This window comes from Equus asinus, chromosome 9 (genome assembly GCF_041296235.1).
Source record: "Equus asinus isolate D_3611 breed Donkey chromosome 9, EquAss-T2T_v2, whole genome shotgun sequence".
In the NCBI taxonomy this organism is placed as follows: Eukaryota; Metazoa; Chordata; class Mammalia; order Perissodactyla; family Equidae; genus Equus; species Equus asinus.
In genome coordinates, this window is record NC_091798.1 from 24,099,943 (window position 1) to 24,127,612 (window position 27,670).

At 36.2% G+C, this 27,670-nt stretch overlaps 1 protein-coding gene across 2 annotated transcripts in view; it reads left to right on the plus strand.

The window, feature by feature from the left end:
- SOX30 (SRY-box transcription factor 30) overlaps nt 1-17,847 on the plus strand; it is a 37,374-nt gene extending 19,527 nt beyond the window's left edge. The window contains exon 5 of one of the 2 annotated variants that reach the window (XM_044777734.2): nt 16,844-17,847. In XM_044777734.2, the coding sequence (XP_044633669.2) occupies nt 16,844-17,225 (382 nt within the window). In that variant the 3' untranslated portion in view covers nt 17,226-17,847. The remainder of the gene's footprint in view (nt 1-16,843) is intronic. The other variant, XM_070518175.1, reaches the window with a different exon arrangement.
- The last annotated feature ends 9,823 nt before the right edge of the window (nt 17,848-27,670 follow it).

A 27,670-nucleotide genomic window follows, 5' to 3' on the forward strand; every position in this document is an offset into this window, starting at 1 on the left:
TTTCAAATGATTAAAGAGAATCTCTGTGCCAGCCAAATGTGCAATAATAGGGACTGAATCTACCGTCATCTGAAACAGTAAAAAAGCCAGACAAAATATGTGAAGATATGATTTTCAAGATACTGTTTATCAGGTAATCAAGGAAAGAGATTCCTGAGAGATAGGAAACAAATAAGGTAAGCCTTGCAATTTACCCAGCTTACTGGCCTGGAAACAGTGACATAAGGAGGAGAAACAGAAAGATCCTGGCAGACTCCCTGAGTTGAGGAGACAGAGCTGAGAGTCCAGTGAAACCAAGTGAGCTAGAATTCTCAGGAGAGTGTATTGGAGAGAAGAAAGCTGCACAGAGCAAGAACTCCAGATTTCTGTAAAGATTCCCTCCTGAGTATTTGACTGAACACTGATCACTGTATGATTGTGAGGAAAACTACTCAAGGCTGCTGAAGAACCACTTGAAAGATTAGAGATAACAGTGCCCAACACTCATACAGAGCTGTGAATAGTGCCTGTTCCCACCAAATAGATTGGAAAACCTTAATGGGGCATTGAGTACTCCAAAGATCTTGCTTCAGCTAGCCCTAGATTAAATGTGGCTATAGTTCAATCTAAAAATTCTTAAAATTAAGACTTAAAGTGATCAAACTGTTTGCCCATTCCCACCCCCACCCCCAGTTCAGCTTGATGGAAGCCCCACTCTGGGCAGGTATGGCCAAGAAGACAGTTCTCTCTCCCCTCAGCTCCTAATCAAGAGATACAGTATCTTACAGGGAAAGGCAGCATTTCTCATCCTCTCCAGGTCTTAATTGAAGAGCCTAAATTGGTGGTGAGTGTGACTAAGAGGTTGGGGGCTCCTTTTCTTCACCCACCCCCTACTCATAGGACAGCAGCTCAACCCCAAAGATGACAGGCAGAGAATATTGTAACCCTGAGCATCCTTGCCCCAGGTTTTGTAGGGGAGATTTTCCATGCTGGGATTGGCAAGCTAAGAAGACCAGAGATTTTGCCAAGGGAGAGAGTCAGTCCATAAGAACAGAGAGCTCAGAAGCTCTCTTCAGAGGAATTTGACTTTATTTAAAACAATGTGGGAAGTTCAAGCCTAAGGACTCTCTTAAGAACAATATTTTGGTGGTAAGAAAATAAGAGGAGGCTTCTCTTAATTAAGAGTAACAAGCTAACCACAGGTCAGCTAGTATACCAGAGAGAACTAGGGAAAGAGACAGCTAAGAACAGCCCTCCTGAAGTCACAACAAACCTCAAAGACTCCCCAAAAATTACCCCTGCCTGAATTTAATTGGATCACACTGTGGAGCAACCTCTGCCCCAGGACATAGTTGAAAATAATAGAGCAATCAGCCAGCAATTGGTGGAGTCTAACAGCTGGATGTATAGCAATTGTGAGGCAGACAGTTTAACAGAAAAACCAGAGAAAGAAGTAGTCAAAGAGAGTCTTGCCAAAATGAATGTCATCTCAGGGTGACTGTATTCATGTCCAAGTCTGTGCCATCTAAGTAGTGACACTCAAAGTTTTTCACTGCAAAGGAAATAGACTTCAATAAAATAGTCTAGTTGAGTCACTAAACAAATAAACAAACAACAACGAAAGCTAGCCCTGGAGAAGTGGAAGGGATTGGATCTGATCCAACCCAGATATTGGATTTGACAAAGACTTCAAAGCCATTATAAATATATTCAAACAACTAAAGGAAACCATTCTTAAAGAAGTAAAGACATTTTGATGATGAGGTCTCCTGAAAGACAGAATATCAGTAAAGACATAAAAATTATAAAAAGAACCAAATGGAAATTCTAGAGTTGAAAAGAACAATAAGCAAGATGAAAAAATTCATAGAGAGGCTCAACAGTAGAACTGAACTGGCACAAGAACAAATCAGAAAACTTGGAAATAGACTGATAGTGATTATACAATCTGAAGAACAGAGAGAAAAAAAATGAAGAAAAATGAACAGAGCCTCAGAACGGAGACACTATTAAGTGCACCAATATACACATAATATGAGTACCAGAAGGAGTGAAGACAGAAAAAGGGGCAGAAAAAAATACTTGAAGAAATAATAGTTGAAAACTTCCCAAATTTGGTGAAAAACATTACACATCTAAGAAGCTCATTGAATTCCAAGGAGGGTAAACACAAAGATCCACAGCCAGAAATGTCGTAGTAAAATACCAAAAGCTAAAGCCAAAGAGAAAAATCTTGAAAGCCTCAAAAAAAAAAAAAAAGACTCATCATATACAAGGAAATCCAAATAAAATTAACAGCTGACTTCTCATCAGGGACAGTGGATGCCAGAATGCATAAAGTACTGAAAAAAACCTGTCAAAAAAGAATCTTATATTTAGCAAAGCTATCTTTCAAAAATGAAGGCAAAATAAAGACGTTATCAGATAATCCAAAACTGAGATTGCTAGGACACTTGCATTATAAGAAATATTAAAGGAAATTCTTTAGTCTGAAAGTAAGTGACTCCTGATAGAAATTGGAATCCAAACAAACAAAAACCTGGAGAGCTCTAGTAAAAGCAAATATGTAATTATAAAAGACAGTATAAATGCACATTTCTTTCTTTTGACTGATTTCAAAAGCAGTTGTATAAAACCATATGTAAATTACTTTTTGGGACCTATAACATATAGAAATCTAGTATATTTGACAATAAAAGCACAAGAGGTAGGTGGAATCAAAGTTGTTTTGGAGTAAGGGAATGATACCAGGTGGTAACTTGAATCCACAGGAACAAATGAAGAAAACCAGAGACGGTAAATAAGAAGTTGAGTATAACAAACTTCATAAATATATACCTGCTCTCCTTTCTCTTCTCAGCTTATTTGACATAAAATTATATAAAGTAACAATCATAACAATATATTGTTGGTTTTGTAACATATATAGCTGTAATTTGCGTAACAGTAATAGTACAATAAAGGGGAAGAGGGAATAGAGCTATATAGAAGCAACTTTTCTGTATCTTACTGGAATTATGTTAGTATAAATCTGAAATTGATTCTGATAAGAGTACATGGTTAGCCCTAGAGCAACCACTAAGAAAATAACAACCAAAAGAAGGTGAAAAATTGTTAAAGGAACTAAAAAGTTACACTATAAAATATTTGCTTGATGCAAAAGAAAGCATTGAAGAGGAATAGAAGACCAAAAGGAAAATATGAGATACATGGAAAACAAAAAATAAAATGGCAGACATAAATTCAACTATATCAATAATAACATTAAATTTGAATGGATTAAACAATCAAAAGTCAGATATTGTCAAACTGGATAAAAATTGAGATCTTACCATATGCTATATACAGGAGACACACTTTCGAGTCAAACTCTTCCAGAAAATAGAAGAGGAGGACCTCATTCTATGAGGCCAATATTGCCCTGATACCAAAACCAGACAAAGACAACACAAGAAGGAAGAACTATAGGCCAATATCTCTTATGGATACAAATGCAAAAATCATCAACAAAATACTAGCAAACTGAATCCAGCAGCAAACTGAAAGAATTATATGCCGTAGCCAAGTTGGGTTTATCCCAAGAATGTGAGTTTTAACGTCTGAAAATCAACTAATATAATACATCATATCAATAGAATAAGAGACAGAACCACATGATCATCTTAATAGACACAGAAAAAAGCATTTGACAAAATTCATCACTTCTTCATGTTGAACATGAAGTACTCCATAAAGTAGGAATACAAGGAAACTTCCTCAACTTGACAAAGGGTATCTACAAAAAAACTGCAACAAATGCCATATGTAATGGTGAAAGACTGAACATCGGGTAGATCCACTTAAGATCAGGAACCAAGACAAGGATGTCCACTTTTGCCACTTGTATTCAACATTTTATTGGAGATTTAATCCTAGATAATTAGATATGAAAGAGAAATAAAAGTTATCCAAGTTGTAAAGGAATAAATGAAACTCTCCTACTTGTAGATTGCACAATCTTGTATATAGAAAATCCTATGGAATCCACAAAAAAGCTATTATAAATTACAAATGAATTCAACAAGTTTGCAGGATACAAGACCAATATATAGAAAACAATTGCATTTCTATACAATAGCAATGAATAAACAGAAAATGAAATTGAGAAAACAATTTCATTTACAATAAAATCAAAAAGAATAAAAATCCTTAGGAATAAATTTAACAAAAGAAGTGCCAAACTTATACTCTAAAAACTACAAAGCACTGTTGAGTTAGGATGTCACTGAGAGTGGCAGAATAGGGATCTCCAAGAATCTATCCCTCCACTGAAGGAAAAATTAAGGTGGCAAAAATGGTCAGAATCAACTTATTTTTCAAACTCTAGAATTTAATTTAAAAATGTTTAACAACTGGAGGGGGGTGCTTAATAAAAGAAGCAGCTACTAAATTTTGGTAAGAGAGGTATTGTGGCATTTTTGCTACAACTACCCGCCATTTTCTAGCTCAGTGATGGACAAGGGGATGTGACCCATGTTCCTGGTATGATTTGTTACTGTTAGAGGAGGCAATACAGATTTTGCTGTCAAAGTATTATGGTTGTGCATTTTGGCCTGTCTGGTGGTTTCCTGAAGAATTGGTTCAGGGGCTTACCTTTGTTTCACTTTCCTCAGAACTCTTTCAGGGCTGGAGTGGCCTCCCAGGTGGTGGTTGTGGAAAATATTTAAAGGTGTTTACTACCCACAGCTTCCTGGGGTAAAAGACAACAGATGGGGCAAGCAGCAGACAAATTGAAAAGCCTAGAAGAGATTGGGAAGAGAGATACATAGGGGAATAAGGGCTTCGAAAATATCCCATGTATCCTGGGAATCCAGAAGTGCACACACGTTTCCAGGACCAGATGCTTGTTCAGCAAACACCTGAGAAGACCGTAAGATTTCACCTCTGACTGATCTTTAGGCTCTGTGTAAGTAGGAAGTCAAGGCTAAGGAAGAATTGTAAATGGCCTGGCTAAGCATTGAAGGAGTATATTAACCCAGAATCAATCTGCAAAGACTGAGTGAGTATTTTTTGTTTTATCTCTAGGTATTTAAGTAAATCTCTGTCAAATCACTAGCTGACCACTAAACTAATAGAACAGAGACTTCAAGAGCCACACATAACAAAGAATACAGTCTTTACAAAAAATAGTTCAGAAAAGTCACTAACCAAACACACAAGTACAATCCAAAAGAAGCAATAACAGCATACCCTGGGGAGGAAGAAGAATCTGATTTCCAGAGATGCTACATTTTAATACTCAAAATGTCCAATTTTCAACAACAAAAAAATGCTAGTCGTGCAAAGAAACAATAAGTTATGGCATTCACAAAAAATTAACAGAAATTGTCCCTGCGGAAGCCCAGACATTGGACTTACTAGACAAAGAACTTTAAGTCAACTGCCTTGAGTATGCTCAAGGAACTAAAGGAAACTGTGGACAAAGAACTAAGTGAGACCAGGAGAACAGTATGCCACCAAATAGAGAACATCAATAAAGATATAGAAATTACAAAAAGGAACAAAATAGAAATACTGGAACTGAAAATTACAATGACTGAAATAAAAAATTTACTACAGGGATTCAGCAGCAGACTTGAGCAGGCAGAAGAATCAATGAATATGATGATAGATTAATTGAAATTATCCAGTCTGAGTGGTAGAAACAAAAAAGAATGAAGAAAAGTGAACAGAGCCTAAGGGACCTGTGGGACACCATCAAGTGTACCAAGATAAACATCATGGGAGTCCCAGAAGAAAAGGAGAGAGAAGAAGGAGCATAAAGAATATTTAAAGAAATAATGACCAAAAAGTTCCCAAATTTGAAGAGAGATATGAATTCAAGAAGCTCAATGAACACTAAGTAGAATAAATTTAAAGACATTCACACTGAGATACATTATAATCAAACTACTGAAAGCCAAAGAAAAAGAGAGAGTCTTAAAAGCAGTAAGAAGGAAGTTACTTCTCTTGTACAGGAGAGTCTCAATAAGGTTAACAGCCAATTTCTCATCAGAAACCACAGAAGCCAGAAGGCAGTGGGATAACAGTGCTGAAAGAAAAACACTATCAACCAAGAATTCTATAACTGCCAAAACTATCCTTCAAAAAATGAGGGAGAAATTAAGACATTCACTGATAAACAAAAGCTGAAGAAGTTCATCACTAGTAGACCTACCCTTCAAGAAATGTTAAAGGGAGTATTTCAGTCTGAAATGAAAAGACACTAGACAGTAACTTGAATTCAAACGAAGAAATAAAGAACACTGGTAGATGTTACTACCTAGGTAAATATAAAAGCCAGTATTGTATTTTTGGTTAGTAACTTCTCTTTTTTTTTCCCCTGTATGATTTAAAAGGCAGATACATAAAACAATTATTATAAATCTATGTTAATGGATATAAAATGTATAAATATTTAATTTATGACAATAACAATATAAAGGGGGAGTAGTGCCATATACAAGCAGAGTTTTCTTATGCTAATTAAGGTAAATTAATATCAATTCATAATAGATTGTTATAAATTTAGGATGTTAATTGTAATCCCCATGGTAACCATTTAAGAAAATAACTTAAAAACATATGAGAAGGAAATGAGGGAATCAAAATAGTACACTAGAAAAATCCATTAAGCACAAAAGAAGGCAGCCATGGAGGAACTGAGAAGCAAAAAAATATGACATATAGAAAACAAATAGCAAAATGGCAGAGTAAGTTCTTATCACTAATTACTTTAAATATAAATGGATTAAACTCTCTAATTAAAAGGCAGGGATGCCAGAATGGATTAAAAATATGGTTAAAATATATCCTGTCTACAAGACACTCTCTTTAGATCAAAAGACACAAATAGCTTGAAAATGAAAAAATATAAAAAGATATTCCATGCAAACAGTAGCCAAAAGAGAGGTGTGGTGGCTGTAGTAATACTAGACAAAATAGACTTTATGTCAAAAATTGTTACAAGAGACAAAAAGGACATTATATATTAATAAAAGAGTCAATACAGTAAGAAGATTTAACAATCATATACATATGCAACAACTGGGCCCCAAAATATATGAAGCAAGAATTGGCAGAATTGAAGGGAAAAACACACAGTTCTACAATAATAATTGAAGACTTCAATACTTTATTTTATTTAATTTTTATTTATTTATTTAATTAATTTATTATTTTTTTTGAGGAAGATTAGCCCTGAGCTAACTACTGCCAATCCTCCTCTTTTTGCTGAGGAAGACTGGCCCTGAGCTGACATCCATGCCATCTTCCTCTACTTTATATGTGGGATGCCTACCACAGCATGGCTTTTGCCAAGTGGTGCCATGTCCGCACCTGGGATCTGAACCCACCAACCCCAGGCCGCCAAGAAGTAGAACATGTGAACTTAACCGTTGTGCCACCGGGCCAGCCCCATTTATTTATTTTTTTATTAAGATATAATTGACATATAATGTTACATTAGTTTCAGGTATACAACATAATTTTTTTTCTTGTCATGAGAACTTTTTAAGATTTACTGTCTTAGCAACTTTACAATATAGTGTTAACTATAGTCATTTTCCTATACCTTGCATCCCCAGCACTTATTTATTTTATAACTGCAAGTTTGTACCTTTTGACTACCTTCACCCATTTTGCCCATCTCCCATCCCGTATCTCTAGCAACCACCAATCTGTTCTCTGTATCTATGAGTTTGGTTTTGTTTCTTTTCAGATTCCACATATAAGTGAGATCATATGGTATTTGTCTTTCTCGCTGACTTATTTCACTTAGCATAATATCCTCAAGGTCCATCCATGTTGTTGTGAATGGCAGGATTTCCTTCTTTTTTATGGCTGAATTATATTCTATTGTGTGTATATATATATTATATTATATTATATTGTGTGTGTATATATATATATATACACCACATTTTCTTTATCTATTCATCCATCAGTGGACCCTCAGGTAGCTTCTCTGTCTTGGCTATTGTAAATAATTCTGCAGTGAATGTGGGGATGCAAATATTTTTTCAAGTTAGTGTTTTCATTTCCTTTAGATAAAGAGCCAGAAATGGAATTGCTGGATCATGTGGTAGTTCTGTTTTTAATTTTTTAGAAAGCCTCTATACTATTTTCCATAGTGGCTGCACCAATTTACATTCCTACCAGTAGTGCATGAGGGTTCCCTTTTCTCCACATCCTCACCAACACTTATTATCTCTTGTCTTATTCATAATACCCATTCTAACAGGGGTGAAGTGGTATCTCATTGTGGTTTTGATGTGCATTTCTCTGATTATTTGTGATATTGAGCACTTTTTCACATACTTGTTGGCCATCTGTATGTCTTCTTTGTAAAAATGTCTATTCAGATGTTCGGCCCATTTTTTAATCAGATTGTTTGGGTTTTGCTATTGAATTATATGAGTTCTTTATATATTTTGGATATTAACCACTTATCAGATACGTGATTTGCAAGTATTTTCTCCCATTCAGTAAATTGCCTTTTCATGTTGATGTTTTCCTTTGCTGTGGAGAAGCTTTTCAGTTTGATGTAATCCCACTTGTTTATTTTTGCTTTTACTGTCTTTGCTTTTGGTGTCAAATCCACAATATCATTGCCAAGACTGATATCGAGGAGTATACTGCCTATATTTTCTTCTAGGGATTTTATGGTTTCAGGTCTTATGCTTAAGTCTTTAATCTATTTTGAGTAAACTTGTGTGTTATGATGTAAGATAGGGGTCCAGTTTCACTCTTTTGCTTGTGGTTGGTCAGTTTTCTCCATACCACTTATTGAAGATGCTATCCTTTCCCCGCTGTATATTCTTGACTCCTTGGTTGTAAATTAATTAGCTATTTATGTGTGGGTTTATTTCTGGGCTCTCTATTCTGTTGATTTATCTATATGTCTGTTTTTTGCCAATATCATACTGTTTTGATTACTGTGGCTTTGTAATATTGTTTGAAATCAAGGATCATAATGTCTTCAGCTTTGTTCTTCTTTTTAAAGATTGTTTTGGCTATTCAGGATCTGTTGTGGTTCCATACAAATTTTAGGATTGTTTGTTCTTTCTCTGTGAAAAATGCCATTGGAATTCATAGCGATTGCATTGAATCTGTGGATTTCTTTGAGTAATATGGAAATTTTAACAATGTTATTTCTTCCAGTCCATGAGCACAGAATATATTTCCATTTATTTGTGTTTCCTTCAGTTTCTTTAATCAATGTCGTATAGTTTTCAGTGTATAGGTCTTTCACCTCCTTGGTTAAATTTATTCCTAGTTATTTTATTCTTTTGATGCATTATAAATGGGATTGTTTTCTTAATTTTTTTTTCTGGGAGTTTGTTGTTAGTGTATACAAATGTAACTGATTTTTGTGTATTGATTTTGTATCCTGCAACTTTACTGAATTTGTTGATTAGTTCTAATAGATTTTTTGGTAGAGTCTTTAGGGTTTTCTATATATAATATCATACCGTCTATAACTAGAGATAGTTTTACTTTTTCCTTTCCACCTTGAATATCTTTTATTGTTTTTTCTTGCCTAATTGCTCTGCTTAGAACTTCCAAGTACTATGTTGAATAAAAGTGGCAAGAGTGGGTATTCTTGGCTTGTTCTGGATCTTAGAGGAAAAGCTTTCCGCTTTTCACCACTTAGTATAATGTTAGCTGTGAATATACGCATCCAAAAATGGATGAAGATCGATAAGAAAATGTACTGTGCAACACTGTAAATCAACTAGATCTAATACACATATATAATATTTCACCCAAAACCAGAATATAGATTTTTCTCAAGTGTACATGGTATATTCTGTAGGATAGACCATATGTTAGATCATAAAACAAATCTCAAAAAACTTTAAAAGACTGAAATTATGCAAAGTTTCTTCTCCAACCATGATGGAATGAAACTGGTAATCAATAATAGAAAGAAAACTAGAAAATTCACAAGTATATGGAAATTAAACAGTGTACTCTTAAATGACCAATGGGTCAAATAAGACTTCACAAGGGAAATTAGGAAATACTTTGAGATGAATGAAAATGAAAACACAGCATACCAAAACTTAAGGGAGTTTATAGCAAAAGCAGTGTGATAGAGAAATTTATAGCTGCAATGGCCTACATTTAAAAAGAAAGATCTCAAAGCAACAACCTAACTTTAGACCTTACGAAACCAGAAAAAGAAGGACAAACAAAACCCAAAGCTAGAAGAAGGAAGGAAATAATAAAGATTAGAGTAGATATAAATGACATAAAAATAGAAAAACAATAGACAGTTTAATGAAATAGAGAAAACCAAGTGAATAAAAGTTGACTTTTTGAAAAAATCAACAAAATGGATAAACCTTCAGCTAGACTGACTAAGAAAAAAGGGAGAAGACATAAATTACTAAAATCAGATATGAAATTGGGTATGTTACTGCTGACCTTACAAAAATAAAAATGATTATAGGAGAATACAATGAATCTTTGTACACCAAAAGGTTAGATAACCTAGGTGAAATGGAAAAATACATGAATTACCAAAACTGACTCAAGAAGAGAGACCTATATCAAGAGATTGAATCAGCAATCAAAAACCTCCCCAAAAAGAAAACCCTGGACTAGATAGCTTCACTGGTGAATTCTACAAAACGTTTAAAGAGGAATTAACACCAGTCCTTCTCAAACTCTTCCAAAAAATATGAGGGAATACTTCTAAGGCCAGCATTACTCTGTCACCAAAACCAGACAAAGATATCACAAGAAAGAGTGTTACGGACCAATATATCTTATGAATATAGATGTGAAATATACTAACAAAATACTAGCACACTGAATCCAGCAGTATATTCGAAGGATTATACACCAAGACCAAGTGGAATTTACCCCAGGAATGTAAAGGTGGTTCAACATTTGAAAATCAATCAGCGTAATACACCTTGCTAATAGAATGAAGGAACAAAACCACCTGATCATCTCAATTGATGCAGAAAAGCGTTTGAGAAAATCCAACACCTTTTCATGATAAAAGTCAATTCCTGATTTCAAAGCTTACTCAGCAAACAAGGAATAGAAGGGAACTTCCTCAATGTGGTAAAGGGCATTTATCACAACCCACAGTTAAAATCATACTCGATGAAGGACCAAAAACTTTTCTCCCTAAGATCAGGAACAAGACAAGGATGCTTGCTTTCACCACTGCTGTTCAACATTGTACCAGAAGTTCTACCCAGAGCAATTTGGCAAGAAAAAAAAAGACATCCAACATAGAAAAGAAATAAAATTATTTTTATTAGCACATGATCCTATATATAGGAAATCATAAAGAATACACAAAACTTTGTTGGAGCTAATGAATGAATTCAGCAAAGTTGCAGGGTATAATATACAAAAATCACTTGTATTTCTATATACTAGCAATGAGTAATCCAAGAAGGAAATTGAGAAAACAATTCCATTTACAAAAGCATCAAAAAGAATAAAATACTCAGAGTAAATCTAACCAAGGAGGTATAAGACATGTGAACTGAAAACTACAAAGTTTGCTGAAAGAAATTTAGGAAGACCAAAATAAATGGAAAGGTATCTGTTTTCATTCACTGGAAGAAAATATTGTTGAGATGTCAATACCTCCCAAACTGATTTACAGAATCAATACAATCCCTCTCAAAATTCCAGTGGTTTTTTTTTTTTTTGCAGTAATGGAAAAGCTAATCCTACAATTCGTAAGGAATTGTGACCTGGAATAGTTAAAACAATCTTGACAAAGAACAAAGTTGAAGGGCTCACAATTCCTGATTTCAAACTTACTACAAAATTACTGTGTTAAACAATGGGGTATCGAGAGAATGAGAAGACAAGCCACAGATTGGGAGAAAATATTTGCAAAACATATATCTGATCAAAGACCATTATCCAAAATACACAAAGAACTCTTAAAACTCAACAATAAGAAAATGAACAACCGAATTAAAAATAGACAAAAGACCTGAACAGACACCTCACCAAATAAGATGTACATATGGCAATTGAGCATATGAAAAGATGCTCCACTTCAGCTATCATTAGGGAATTGCAAATTTAAGCAACAATGAGATACTACTACATTCCTATCAGAATTGCCAAAATCCAAAACACTGACACCACCAAATCCTGACAGTGACGTGGAGCAAAGGAAACTTGAATTAGTTGCTGGCAGGAATGCACAATGGTACAACCACTTTGGAAGACAGTTTGGTGGTTTCTTACAAAACTAAAAATACTCATCATATGATCCAGCAATCACACTCCTTGGTGTTCACCAGAGTGAATTGAAAACTTGTGTCCACGCAAAAACTTGAACATGGATTTTTATAGTAGCTTTCTTCGTAATTGCCAAATCTTAGAAGCAATCAAGATGTCCTTCAGTAGGTGAGTAGTTAAACTGTGGTACATCTAAACAATGGAATATTATTCAGCTGAAAAGAGATGAGCTATCAAGCTGTGAAAAGACGTGGAGGAACCTTACATGCATATCACTAAGTGAGAGAAACCATAAATAGTATTTTATTTTTGCCTTATTTACCATTTTGTTATAGATATTTTCATATGCAAAGCAGATGGAAAAGTATAATGAATTGCCATGTACCCATCACCCAGCTTCAATAATTGTCAACATTTTAGCTATTCTTGGTTCACTACTTTTTGAGGGGAAGTGTCTTAATTATTTTAAAGTGAATCACAGATGTCATGTAATTTCACCTGCAAATATATCAGTATATATACTTACTACTTATGGACTTGAGAACAAACCTCCTACCATTTTCATACCTGAAAAATTAATAATTTCTTATTGTCGTTCAACAATTAGTCTGTTTAATTTTCCTCCATTGCCTCAAAACTGTCTTTGCACAATTGGTTTGTGTAAAACAGGATCCAAGGACACATTGGATGTGGTTATGTCTGTAAGCCTCTTTTATGCTACAATAGTGTTCTAGACTCTTATTTTTTTAATGCTATGTATTTATTGAAGGAACAAGAAATTATCCACATCCTGGATTTGGCATATTACATTCTTGGGTATTGTTTAACATGGTTCCCTATCACCCAACTTTCCTGTAAAATGGTAGTTAGATCTTGCAACTTGATTAGAGTCAGGTTCAATTTGTTTTTTCTTCTTTATTTTCTTTCTTTTTTTGGCAATGATACCTGACAGGTGGTGTTGTGTACTTTGTATTGTATCACATCAAGAGGTACGTAAGTCTGTTTTTCTCTATTAGTGATGTTAAGAATGGTCTGGAGGTTCAGGTGTTATCAGTCTGATTATAAGTTTCCCCATCAACCTTTCATCTAAAGCAGTGTTTCTCCTCAATTCTTTGTGGTACAGTAGCATCACTTGAAGAGCTCAGACCAAATAAATCAGAATCTGTAGGGGGGTTAGGACCTGGGCAGCAGTATTCTTTAAAAGTTTCCCCATGTGATTCTAAAGGTCAGCTAAGGTTGAGAAATACCAGGGTAATGATTTTAGTAGCTATAGTTATTGTTGCCTAGATCCACGAGATTGCAAAGTGGTAATTTTCTGATTTGATGTGCTTTCATTCATTAGCTGGAATTCTTTCACGAAGGAAAACTTTCCCTCATCAACTATTTGGTTACTCTAAAATACGGGAAGGGCAGGGTAAACTCTTGAGTCTTTGCCCATATCAGTGAGTCTTGTTTTGTTTTGGGAATATCATTATGAAGAAGTGGATTTTTACATATTTGGTATGTTTTGATACATTGTAGTCATTGTTTATTATATCACTTGATGCTCAAATTTTCCCTTTTTTGTCCAATTTGCTGCAAGTTGGCTCCTATGTCCTTAATCTTTGATGGTTTTTTTGCTTTCTGGCACAATATGTCCCAGGCTCGTCTTGTTCATTATCTATGCCAAGCTGGAATCAGCCGTTTTACCCAAAAGTCCAAGTTCCTTTTACTAAAGGTGGTGTTTAGAAATCACAATTTGGACAATAGGAGTGCTTACTGCTACTGAGTTAATGGAGTTATCTAGACCTTTTCAGTGGAAAATATGCGATAATATGTGTTTTTTTGAATGAGAAAAATAGTTTGTGTTTCTGTTAGTATTTCCAAAATAAATTGTGATATTATAGAGTTTCAAATGGAGATCTTTGATTTTATGTGCTAGTATCTTTTCCTCCTAAAAATCTTGGTTCCTAATGATAATAACATAATTACTTATTTGCTTAATCCTACTAAACATGTTTTGTTTCTGATATACATACATGTATATAAAAATGAAGAGAGAGAGTATAGTTTCAAAACAATGATATCAATAGTTTCAGTGCAGCAATATCACAAACAATAAAATTACTGAATGCAGTTTAAGACTTGTTTGTGATTCTCTTTCTCTTTCGGGTATATCTTATCAGGAAGGATTTAAATGATCTTGTAGTAATTTTTCTCTGTCTAGTTAAGGCAACTACAACTTGATATAAACTTGGGTTCATTTATTTTCATTTGCTTTCAATTTTTAGGGATTACTTTTTAAGAAATCAAATTTGTTTTAAAGTTATGTAAAATATTTACATGGTTTCAAAGTCAAAACCATAATACAAAGTACATTCTGAGAAGTCTAGCTTCTTTTCTCTTCTCCTCTCTGCCTTCTCTCCTCCTATATATAACCATTTTAATTAGATTTTGTTCTATCTTTGTATTCTTTCTTTTTAAAAATAAAAGCAAAATGTGAATGTATGTGTGTATTTATGAATACATTATTAAATGTAACTTCTTGTAGGACTAATCATACATTGAAAACGTTTCTAGTTTCCAAAGCACTTGTATACATCCTTTTCCAGGTTCCTCATGACAGACCTTTTAAGTCGGCAGAACAGGCAATATTATCCCTATTTTATGTAAGAAGGACCTAAGGCTGAGATAAATTAAGATTCACTTAGGGTTATCAAGTTTGTAAGTGGCACAGCTAGAACTAGCGCCCAGGTAGCATGGCATGGTAGTTAGGAGAACAAGTTCTAGAGTCAGATTGCCTGATTCTGTTCTACTACTTACTAACCATGTGACTTTGAGCAAGTTATTTAGTCTCTTTAAGTCTTTGTTTGCTTTTCTGTAAAGTGGAGATATTATAGTATCTATCTCATAGGGTTGTTCTAAGGAATAATTGAGATAACATATAAACTCCTTCACCAACACCTGGAAAACATAGTAAATGCTTATTATATGTTAGCTAATATTATTATTCTAATCATTTTAATTGATGCTTTTCTCACTACACCATAATGCTTTTGTAGTTATTCATTTTCATCCATGTAACCTTCTAGGGTGACCATTGTCTTAACTGAGCTTTTTGTTCTCTGGATATGACACTAACTTGCCTTTACCACACCAATATAGTAGCTGTGTGGTGTTTGCTTTGTAGCCTTTAGCACATGTCTAAGATATACCTAGATTTTAGATCTTTTTTTTTTTTAATTCTCCACCAAGCCTTGCAGAGTGTCTTGCCTACATTGAGTGCTGAAAAAAACAGTTATTGGGTGAGTTGTTTGTAGCTGAAGGGAGGGCTTTGTGGAGGAGGTAGATTTGAGCACCTCTTTAAAGCATCTGTGGAATTTAATGGATGGAGCGCCCTGAAGGTGAAGGACCTACAGGAGCAAAGTCGTAGCTGGAGGTACAATGTATTCAGGACATATGTATTAAATTAAAAATGCCTGGAAGAGGATGTGACAATAGGAATGGAAACCTGAAACATTTTAGAAACCTTGCCTCATATTTGATATTTAACATTGGCAAGGTCCCTAGCACTTGGAGATTTGGGGCTGGGGCATTAAACCACAAAGATACACCCCATATTTTCAAAGAGTTTGGGACAGTATGGTCTACCGTGTCGATCATACTTATGTTTTTAAAGAGAAGGAAGTGAAATTGACCTTTTTTTAAAAAAATGTGGGAGCATGAAATAGAATACCCGACTTGCAATGGGTTTTGCTAATGAGTGCGGTCATTATCTTTATGTTATCTGTCACTAGATGGAGTCTGTGAGCCCAGGGAACTCTTGGTTGGACTTTTTCTATATACCTGTTCCTATGATTCCTGTTCTGTGCCTTTCAAAGAGAGAATAATATTTAAAAAAAATTGACAAGTGGGTTTGAAAGCCAGGATTTTTAGACTTCCCTTAAAAAAATCATCAGTTTTTAAAACAGCAAAATAATCTTTTCAGTTTTTCACAATCCTGCCCTCCAAAAGTTTTTTGGAAAAGATCTTTTAAAAACCACAGTTTAGTATCAGTTCTAAATCTTTCTAGTAGTTAGTGTGTTTTTAATTTACTTTGTTATTAGTGTCAATTAAAAAGTTAGGTGGTTATTTTCCATTCCAGTGCCCCCGCCAGGAGCTCTTGATCTCAACCCAGTTTCCTCCTCATAAGCTTTATTTCAAATACTAGTAAGAACAATTGCTGTACTGCTTACTTTGTCCATTGTTAGCTTAGAACAACATATGCCTGCGTTTCTAAAACCTTACATGGTATAAGGCATAGTGAGAGAAAGGCCCAGATAAGCAATTTTTCTTTATCAAGGCTATCAAAAGGTAAGAAGCCTAAGGCTGGGGTGGAGTAATGTGCTGGAATGGACTGTGCTAATGGAATAATAGTGCTGGTGAGTATTCCAGTCACAAGCTTACTCTGCCACTTATTTTATGTCAGGACTACGTAGTAGGAGAAGAGCAGATGAATACATGAAGTGTTTGCAGAAAGTTATCTTGGGAACTTTCCAGGCCCCAAAGAGGATGCAGTTAAACTTGCTCTGTTAGTCTGTGTGCAAGGCAACATGTGGACAAGGTATGATCTAATTCCTTTTTTGTTTTTCTGCTGCAGCACGTGCCCTTATAGTCGGCCTCCTTTTGGCTATGGAAATTTTCCAAGTTCAATGCCAGAATGCCTTGGTTATTATGAAGACAGGTACCAAAAACACGAGGCTATGTTTTCAGCTTTAAATAGAGACTATCCTTTTAGAGACTACCCGGATGAACGCACGCACAGTGAAGATTCTCGGAGTTGTGAGAGCGTGGATGGGACCTCTTACTATAACAGTCATGGCCACGGTGGGGAGGAGTACTTAAATCCCGTACCTCAGCTGGACATTGGAGCCTTGGAAAACGTCTTCACAGCCCCAACATCAACTCCCTCCAGCATCCAGCAAGTCCACGTCACTGACAGTGATGAGGAGGAAGAAGAAAAAGTGCTCAGGAATTTATAATTTTAAAACAAATATGCACAGAAAATAAACATTTCTTAAAATATATTCTGGGTCAGTTGGTGTGAGAAAAAAAAGCCTAGAATGCTTTGCTGAGAGTTTTCAGCCATGATTTGAGGAGTCAAACCAATTGCAATTTATGCCTTCATAAACTTTTGATTAGTGAAACTGGAGTCCTGATGTTTCATCATAGGAATATTTAAGATATGAAGTAGTTTATTTTTATGGCTGAAATTTGCATCAACATATATTATCATTACTTTACCTTGGAACGTGCAAAATACAGAATCCTCACTTGTATTTTATCTCAAGATGCATTTATTTATTTTTCTTACATGATTTTTTGTGTGTTTTTTATGTAATACTTATAGATGTTATCAGTTGTAACATTTTGAAAATATTTTGATAACTTTTATTAGTGAATTTGGACTCAGTGACTAAATTTAATTCACACTAATAACAATTATAAGTTGCATATGTGTTTTAATGGCACCTGGGTAATTCCTTCAGCTAAATTAGTCATTTCTGTTCCTAAACATTTTCATCATCTTTTTTGGATATCTTTTTCCGTTTGGTATGCTTTGTTCTACTTTTGCTTTAACTAAATAAACATAGAGAAAACTGTTCTTGTTGGATGTTTTCTGTTTGGGGCATAGAAATAAGCAAAACGAATATTGTTAAAATGAGAATGGTTTTCATACCACATGCAGGTATTTATTTTTATCTAATAGTCTGCAGAACTGCACAGATCATATTAGCTTACATGAGACTTAAAACTGTCAACAAAGATGTTGTGCACATATTCCAATGCAATTTCCACACTCTTTACACATGTGTACATGTGACATAGGCACTTTCCAAAATGGAAGAGCTCTTCCAGATCTGCTTCAAGCAGCTGTCTTTAAAACCATGGAGTTCGTATAAAAGCATGTGGAATTTACTTAATTCACAATGAGCAAAAAAATCCTGTTTGTTAAATGACCTCTTGGTAAGTGCCCACTTATTGATGGAGAGAACTTTTTACAGCAGGATCAGGACCAGCAGAGTTAAGATCAGGATAAAAGAGATCTGCAAGGCATGAAGTGAATTGATGACGGGAAATAGCCACAAACCAATACACTTTTCCTTTCATGATCTGTATAATTTATGCAAATTGAGATTTTGTTACTTAAAACTGCTTGGAAATTGTGTATGAAAACCTGTTCTAAGCTTCCAACTTCTTCCTTTACTAAATCTACATTTATTCCTTAAGCAAAAGTTGTTAATGTAATTTCATCAATCCTATACTTAAATGTACATAACATTTCCTCTTCCCAATAAAAATTTTATTTTCATATTTCATATTCCATATTACTCTGTGCAATGTCATTTCAATGTAGTTATAGAGCAACACTTGAATTTCTTGGTGGAGAGCAAACACGTAACTTCACATTGGAATTAAAGCAACATTGATTGTCTTCACATTTAATGTTTACACCATGAAGGAAAAAAGTATGCGACAATTTGACCCATTTTACTCTGTCTCAATTTAATAACACTTTAGTGGCTAAACTGGGTTTTGATCACAGACCTTATTCTTTTAGACAATTTGGTTGGGGGATCCCTGTGTAAGAAAGTGGAACGATATAGACCAAAGGTCAGTGTTTCCTAACTATCTTCAGTCTAGCCTTGCACCACCAATTCCTTCCCAAATCATCTTTTCAATGGCTTTTGAGAGTGGGCATCTCCTTTAATCTTCTTCCTCAGTGCTGGGATCAGAAGTCAGAAGTTTAAATTGCTTTACAGATACAGTATAATTTGGGCTGGGATATATGGGTAGCTCTTATGTAGAAAAGGACCCAATTGCAGACAAGCGTGCTCATTTATAGCTCTTCAAACCACTGTTGGCTTTGACTAGAGATCCACAGACTAAACAAAACCCTGCCCCATTGGCACTGATTCATCTGCCTCTCCAAGTCATCAAAGTGAAATTCTCTAAGCTTGAAGCCATAATCACTTTCTAATAGTCTCACTGCCCTGTTTGTTCTTATTATAAATTGGAAGTAATGATATTTGTAATAACAATAGCCCCCTTTAAAAGTATTTTGAAATGTTAATGTCTTTAGAATGTCAAACTGTTCTGTGTTTCGGACAAAGCTGCTTTGGCTATTTGTAAATAAAAACTGTTTTCATTGCAAATAAACTAAAAATAGATTTTGTTCCAACTTTCAAATAGCTAAGTTATCAAATTTAGAAAGGCAAGAGCAGTATTTCTCTAAGTATGTTAGTTGGAACCCAAGCCTTCTAGATATTCTGACAATATTTGGTCAAATAAGTTTGGGAAACACATGCTATGCCCCGAACTTGGACACTGTTAGTGCCCATTATCATTGTAAAGGTTCTCAAAAGTCTTGCAGTGAAGAAAGATGTGGAACTCTGCTTATTGCAGTGCTCCCCAAACATATTTAGTTTGAGACTGGCCCCCTCCGTTTTGTTTTAACATGATGTCCACTAACATCTCACAGAACCCACTTTGGAAAATGCTAATACAATCATAGCTGGTGGCTTTGGTTTTCAATTGTTGACTTCACATACGGTTTTCTACATTGATCACCTTAAAGCCTTTACTGAAAGAGGGCAGTGGCTAAATAAACTGTTTTCTGTGTTAAATACCTGATGGTCTTAAAAGATTGAAGAACTGGAACTTATAGTCCTTGTGAATTGCCATTCTTTACAAAACTGGCCTTTTAATGAAAGTTGATATTCCACCCAAGAGTTCAAGTGGGCAAATGTGCTAAATTCCCATAGAAGTATACTTTTCTAACTGTAAGTCAGCTGTCAGTAAGATTATTCCTAAACCAAAATTGTAAGCTACTTTGGAAAGTTGTAGTTTGAAACTGATTTTGAAATTAAATTCTGGGGATCCTATGAACTACTTGCAATATTTTAAAGCCATATAATTTTGCTGTGGGCAGGGTAATTCTGAGAAATTTCTGTCCTATGTTTTGGAACAGACTCTGCTGAGGCATATCCTTTTTTAGTCTTCTGAATCATCTTAACATTTTAGGATTTTAGAGAAATCCCAAAGGCTTCACAATAAAACCGCTTCTCTAAAAACAGGTGTAGAAGGAGTTACTTTCTATCTAATTCTGCTTGATGAAAAATTCCATATCCTCTAGACATATTTACCCTTTATCTCTATGTTCTGCATTCTAACTACCTGAACCAACCTTACATGTGTCCTTTTGGATGTTAAAACACACGCAAATCTTAGTAAACTTTTCACTAGGTAATGGATGATTATAGGAAAAAAGGGAAATTGGGAGAGGGCTGTTTGCTACATCTTTATATCTCTGGCTCTGAAACCACTTCAGGGAAATGTTTTATTTCTAAAAATAATGAACAGCATCTTACATGTGATCTTTTCAAAGGAAGATCTTCAGAAAGCTAAGTTTTTGCCTGTGTTCTCTGGGACACTGTCTATGGAGGCTGAGAACCCTTCCTGGAATATGTTGTTTCTTTTAAGCTATACATAATTACATGGGTCATAGGCAAAGGAAAGGTGTAGTGTGACCAACTGTCCTGATTTGCCCAGTACTGAGGGGCAAGGAGTCTCAGGACATGGGACTCTCAGTGCTAAAATCAGAAAATTCCTGGGCAAACCAAGACAAACTGGTCACCCTAGCAAATAAAACTAGTATAGAATCATCCAGAGGGCTGGCTTATGCAGACTTTGTCATCCAGATGTAGAGTTTGAAATCGTCATTCTTCACTCACAAAGGCAGATTATCGCTGAACTTGTGTCAGTCCTATTAGAAGGGCTTGGGTTAAGTTACAGACATGCGGGGACTGTAAGAGAACTGGACGTACATTAACTGTCAATACCTGGAGTGTTTCAAGTTTACTTGGAAGACTAAAAGAAAAATGATCAAAGCTGTACCTTTTAGTGATATTTCACTTTACAAGCCAAGGAGAGAAAGCATTCTTGTTAATATAGAGTCTTTGTTTTAAACTTTCGTACTGTTTTCCCTAACAATGGTAGAGGGATATTGGCCATAGTCTTTAGCCCAACACAAAGCTAGGCTGCTTTGACACAAATAATTTCCACATTCTATGCTTTTTTAGGTGTCTCCGAAACACTAGTGACAGTGGTGTTTTTCAAATGTGGTCACTGCACTACTTCCAACAAAATGACCTGGGGTGCTTGCTACAAATGCCACCATTCCCCAAGCCTATAGAATCATAGAATCACACCCTCTTTGGCTAGAGTCTGAAAATCTCCATTTTTAATAAGCTTCTCAGGTGATTCTTAGGCACACCTACCTTTGACAGTAAGTAAAGTTTGTGAGACTTATTACAAATTTTATGTTATGAAAACAGTATAATACACTGGTTTTCAGAGAAGAAAAACCTTTAATCCATCCAATAATTGTTTTTATTTTGTGGTCTTTCTAGTATTTGTCCATATACATTTTTTTCCACATGATTATAAACACAACACTTGCACAATTTTGTATATACACAATTGTGCATATCTTCAGTATTTTTAAATGAGCTGTTTTTCATAGTCTACAGCTTCACAACTGACCATCTTTCATGTTTGCATAATATTGCTTCAGACAAATGTGCCATAATTAATCATATGAAAGTGTTAGGATCCTAGTTTCTTCCAGATTGCTGTCAGTAATTTGTCTTAGTAAATTTCAGTGACAAGATTTCAGAGTGAGCTCTCTTACAGACTAGAAGGAAGGGAGTATCTCTGAGCAGCCGTGATTTCAGCAACATGATGGGTTTTGATGTCATTTTAGAGGTCATTTTAGATCTGAGCGCTGAATAGCTAGGGCAGGCAGACTCCTTCTAGGTGGACTTTGGGACACAATATGAAGGACGATGAGCAGAGCATTTAGAAGGAAAAGTGCTGCATTGTGTCCCTTCCTGCTGAAGGGGACACACCAGTCCCCATTCTCGACAGTCTTTGCTTTGTAACTTCCCCTGCCTGATTGCTACTTATTCTTCATCTCTCAGCTTAGAGATCTGCCAGTAGTCTTCCAATGGCTGTTTTCCTTTTCTTTTCTGGTAATAGGACTGTAGATTTTCAGCTACACTTCATCTCTTGAAGCAAGGTGTGGGCAAATACTTAAGTTCTAGATTGTAGAATGTCAAAGGAAGCTTCATGTGCAGCTTCCAGAAAGTATGTACCCTTAAAAGGAGAAGTTATGCCCCTTGTCCTTGCTACTGGCAGGAATATAGAAATGATGACTGGAATCTGAGCAACCATCTTGGACCACATAGGCCTCATGCTGAGGATGGCAAAAAAAAAACAAGAGAGGAGTCTAAAGCACCATACCAGCATGAGATTACTTTCCTCAAGAATCTCATATGACAGACAAATTTCTATCTAGTTTAATTCACTATAATTTTGTGTTTTCTGTCACATGCAGCTGAACTGAATTCTAACTCATCCAGAATTCTTCCGTTACAGAAAGTTTTCTCTAACCTTCAAAGACTAAGTTAGTTTTCCTGCTTTATATTCCCACAGTACCTTCATTTATGTCTCCCACTAGATTCTAAACTTTTTGAGGGCCAACTGGGGCAAATATCCTAGAAACTGGAAAAATAAACATATAGTGCCAGCCCAATAAGAGACTCAGCCCTGTATTCTCAGCCTCAGTGAGTAATGGAATTTACAGGCTGGCTGACAAGCAGTGCTTCCCATGTCTGATTGCCCATAAGAATTACTAGGGAACTTAAAAAAAAACCAGCCTAGGCCTCCAGAATTTGAATATTCAAGGATGGGAACTGGGAGTCTAGATCTTTTAAAGGCTCCTCAGTTGAGTCTGAAGCCCATCAGGCAATGATTCACAAAATGGCATTGGATGTCCCAAAGGACAGTGTCAGAATTTTCCTCCCACCAACATTCCATTTTCCTTTCCTCTCTCTTTCTTCTTCTATCACCATAACAGCCAACAGCTCGATGCATTTCCAAGCTCAAGCATAATGTAATTACTGAACTCTCATTGAGAGTGGCTCCCAACACACAGATGAAGGGGTGGAGAGAGATTGAACAGGAGAGTTTTTATACTAATAATAAATATAAGCATAGAAATAATTTCACTTTTCCAAAGCACTCATCACGGTCTGTAATCATCTTGTTTGTTTCCTTATTTATTTTCTCCCCACCAATCCCCGCTGCTAGAAGCTCCAAGAGAATAGGAACATTGTCTTTCTTGCTTGGTGTATGGACCCTAACACCTAGCACTGTGCCTGCAGTGTATTACATGCTCAATAAATATTTGTTGGATTTATTAATAGATAGAAGCTACACTTTGTTGAGCTCCTACTATGTGCCCCTGTATCTGGTATTTTAAGTGATTATTCGACTCAATCCTCATAAAAACCTTGTAAATAGGGGTTATCATCTCTACTTAACCAATGACAAAACTGGAGACCTAAAGAAGTTACTTATCCAAGGCCACCAGAAAGTGAGCAGAAGAGTTGACAGTTGAACTCAAGTCTCTCTGCCTCCAAACTCAGCACTTTTTCTGCTTCACCACATTGCCCTTGCTGACAAACAATTCTGGGGTAAAATCCACCTCAACTGGAACTCTCAGATTGATAGATTTTCTTGCATCAGATATAGAAGGCTGAGCTAGCTCAGGATGGAAGAAAACATAAAAGGAATCTGCAAGGTTAAAGGGACCATCAACTTATTCCTAATTTTGTCACTACTTCCAGAGCATAATGGGGGGCCCCCTACATTTTCCCTCTATTGTGACCACCACTCCCCACCTGTTCCTTTTGGGGATCCTTTGCAGCCATTAGTTCTGGGGCTCTGTACACAGTGGCTCTGTACACAGTGAAGTTTCCAGGGTTGGGTGCACTATTCTTCAGGCTGATCAGAACCTTCACAAGGATTTTTCTAAGTACACATGGTGGTGCAACTTTGCTTTCCTTATAGAAAATGATTCTCTAAGAATGTGACATTGGAGCTGCCCATGGCCATGTTCCCTCTCTTTTGGGCAAAGCTCATCTTTCGTAGGAGCAAATGATGCCAACACAGAAGCAGAGACAGGAAGACAGAGAGACCAGACGTTGAGTCTCTGATTCCATTCACCACAGAGCTCAACTTCACATCTACGCTGGTCCTTGAGCCAGTTAGCTAGTGGAAGCATTTTTTGCTGTGGAAGTGTGTTTTCATTTCTTACAAATTATGCTGGACAAACACAGGGACATATGAAAAGACCCCTTCATGTGGTGCAAGGAGCCAGCCAACATCTTGAAACCCAGTGAATACTCTTTACACTGCACGTTTTTCACCTCTAGTGATGCTGTATAGAATAATGTTTAGAAATTTCAATCAATTTTAGGGTCAAGAATAACTGGGAAATAGTCCTGGCTCCATCACTTTGGAGTTGTGTGACATTGGACAAGTAACTTCATCTCTCTGAGCCTCAGTTCTCTTTTCTGAACAATAATAATAATAATCGTACATAACCTATTGAATTGTTGAGGAGGATTAACCATTATACACAGTGTTGGGTGCATGTTATGAGCAGTAGTTATGTCCTCGTGTTTCCCTCTTATGTTTTTAGCAACAGCACACATCATCCCCTCCCCACTCTACTTTATAATGTCTCTGGGACACCCATTTTAAATCCTCCAAGTTGCTAGGACAAGGCCAACCTTGAGAAAATGGTTGGGAGGGAAATAAGTTTGCACTCAAGTGTCCACCTGCCCCAGGGTTTAGCTTCTCTTTCTCTCCTTAAGATGTGATGGTACAATGGTCAGCAGAAGACGAGCTACTACCACTCCTCACATTTGATAAAGTCTTTCAGAACACTTTGCTTTCTCCTTTGAACTTCACAAAAAACTTAGGTGAAAGGTGAAGAAACTGAGACCTAGAAAGGAGCAATTGACTTGTCCCACATCAGCAGCTCCTCCTTGTTGGAAAAGCAGAACTCAGGTCTGCCAGAGCAGAGCTTGATTTTGCACAGAGATGGAATGTACAAATCGGTAGTTATGAAGTATTCAAACACTTTCTTAAAATGACTTAAAGCTGTTTTCTCTCTTCTAAATTTCTTTTTGTGACAAATTGTACACTTTGCAATAGGAAAACAAAGAAATGCCCCAAATCCTGTCACCCAGAAGCACTATCCTTCTGTAACTTTTTCTATGCAAATATAGTTATGCATATATTTTTTCTGATTGTAAATAGACTTTTTGTTGTTTTCTGCTTATAAGAGTAACAATGATTATTGTAAAAAATTCATAGAAGTGAACACCATAAAAAAGTATGTCACTGTAATTCAGTCATTCAGAATTAATCATAGTTCATCAGTCATTTTGATTCATATTTTACAGGCTTTTTCACATATCTACCCAGACAGTTACAAAAATGGGGTCACAGGGGGACTTAAGCTATGACTCCCTTGTAGACTCTCTCTCTTTCTTTTTATGTAATATGTCATAAACACTTTTCCATGACACTAGATTTTCCTCTACAACATAATTTAAAAAAATTTTTATTATGAAAAACTTCCAACCATATAAAAGTAGCAGGAATACTCTAATAAACTTTCTGTACCTATCACCTACATTCAAGAATTACCAATTCTATATGCCCTACTCCACCACTCAATGGATTTTTTAAATAAAATTGCAAATATTATATCATTTTATCCATAAATATTTCAGTATATATCTCTGAAAGATTAGGACTCTTTTAAAAAATAACCAAAAATTGCAACCATTCATTAATATCATCAAATATCCAACGTTCAACTTTCCCGATTGTCTCATAGATGACCTTTTTGTTTACAATTGTATGTTTGAATCAGGATTCAAGCAAGTTCTGCTCATTGCATTTGGTTCAGATGTATCCTAAGTCTCTTTTTCTCTATGTGTTCCTACTAGGTCTTTTTTTTTCTTGTATTTTTTTGTTGCTAAAGGTGAACCTAGGTCTGTTTTGTGGAATACTTATATTCTGATTGTGATTTTCCTGATCACACTCCCTTGGTGTCATTTAACGTGTTCCTCTGGCCTCTAAATTTCCTATAAATTGCTAGTTAAATCTACAGGTTTGATCAGAACACTTCCTAGGTGGTGGGTTGTACTTCCACGAGGAAGTATTAATCTAGAATTCAACTTTTAATGGTTTACTTATATAGATACACTATAATTTCTTTAACCAATCTCTTACTATTGGGATTTGAATTGTTTATGACACGTATTGTGACTACCAACACTGACATCCTTACAGCCAAGACAAGTTTTTTTCTTTAGGATAGATTTCTGCAAGTAAATTCACTGCCAGAGCTCAAAAGACATGAATCTTTTAAAAGATTCCAATGAGTTAAACTTTCTAAGAGGTTCTCTTGGTTACTCTGAGTTAGGCCAGAGCACAAAGGCTGGTTGGGTCTGAGGATAAGTGAGAGAATATCTCACTCTAGTGGGGTTGCTCTCACTTTGATTTACTATTGTCTAAGCCCACAAGCAGTGCAAAGGCTGCGCATAGAATTGGGGATCCATGATGGCAGATGCAGCCACACTCCACCCCACCCCAGGCCTCCCTTCTTTGGGAGGCTGCCTACAACGTCTCAGGTTTAACACCCAGATGGAGTGAAGGGTCTGCCAGGCCAGAGGAACCCATATGGGCTCGTTCCCTTGGATCCTTTGTTAGGTTTATAATGCCTAGATTCTTGGCTCATAACCTCTTGTGACACCACAGGTACTTAGCTTAGCTCCTCCCATATGATAACTTGTTTTCCCATTGGGCTTAGTCAAGGGGTGAGTGCAGCAGGCCACCCTGAGTCTCCTCCACAGCATTTGTTGGGAACCAAGACTTCTGCAGCATTCTGTAATCTCTCAAAGCTCAGTTCTTCACCAGAAGGTGAAGCAGCCCCTTCTCCACTCTGGTTTGAGGGAGAAGGGATGGGGTGAGACACCCCTTAGCTCCAGCTTGGGAGTGTTGAACTCTCTCATATAATGGCACAAGCCAGTGACAGTCAGGATGACAGCAGGTCAACTTCTGATTCCCCTTAGCCTGAGAAGACAGTCCAGAGCACAGATAGAATCCAGAAGCACTTCACACTTACAAAGTATCTTACTGAGAAGGCAACAGGACCAAGAAGATGACTTTATGAAGCTGGCTAGCAGTGACTTGAGCACAGGCCCTGTGCTCCGGATGCCCCAGTCTTGGGCAGGACCACACCTTGCAACAGATGGGTAGATGTGGGAGTAGACCCAGAAGTAGGAAAATATGCTGAAGATAAATGAAGATAATAATAGAGGCTACCAATTCAGGACACTGAATTCTGCTGCCCCAAGAGGAACTCTGGAGTCAGGCTTTGTAACAGTCCAGCCTTGTTTCTCTTTTCAAACCTGGATGGAGCAAAAACCCCAAGATCAACCCACTCCATCAGAAACAAGTCTGAACAAGCTGGGCACTGTCCATCAGATATCCAGGCATT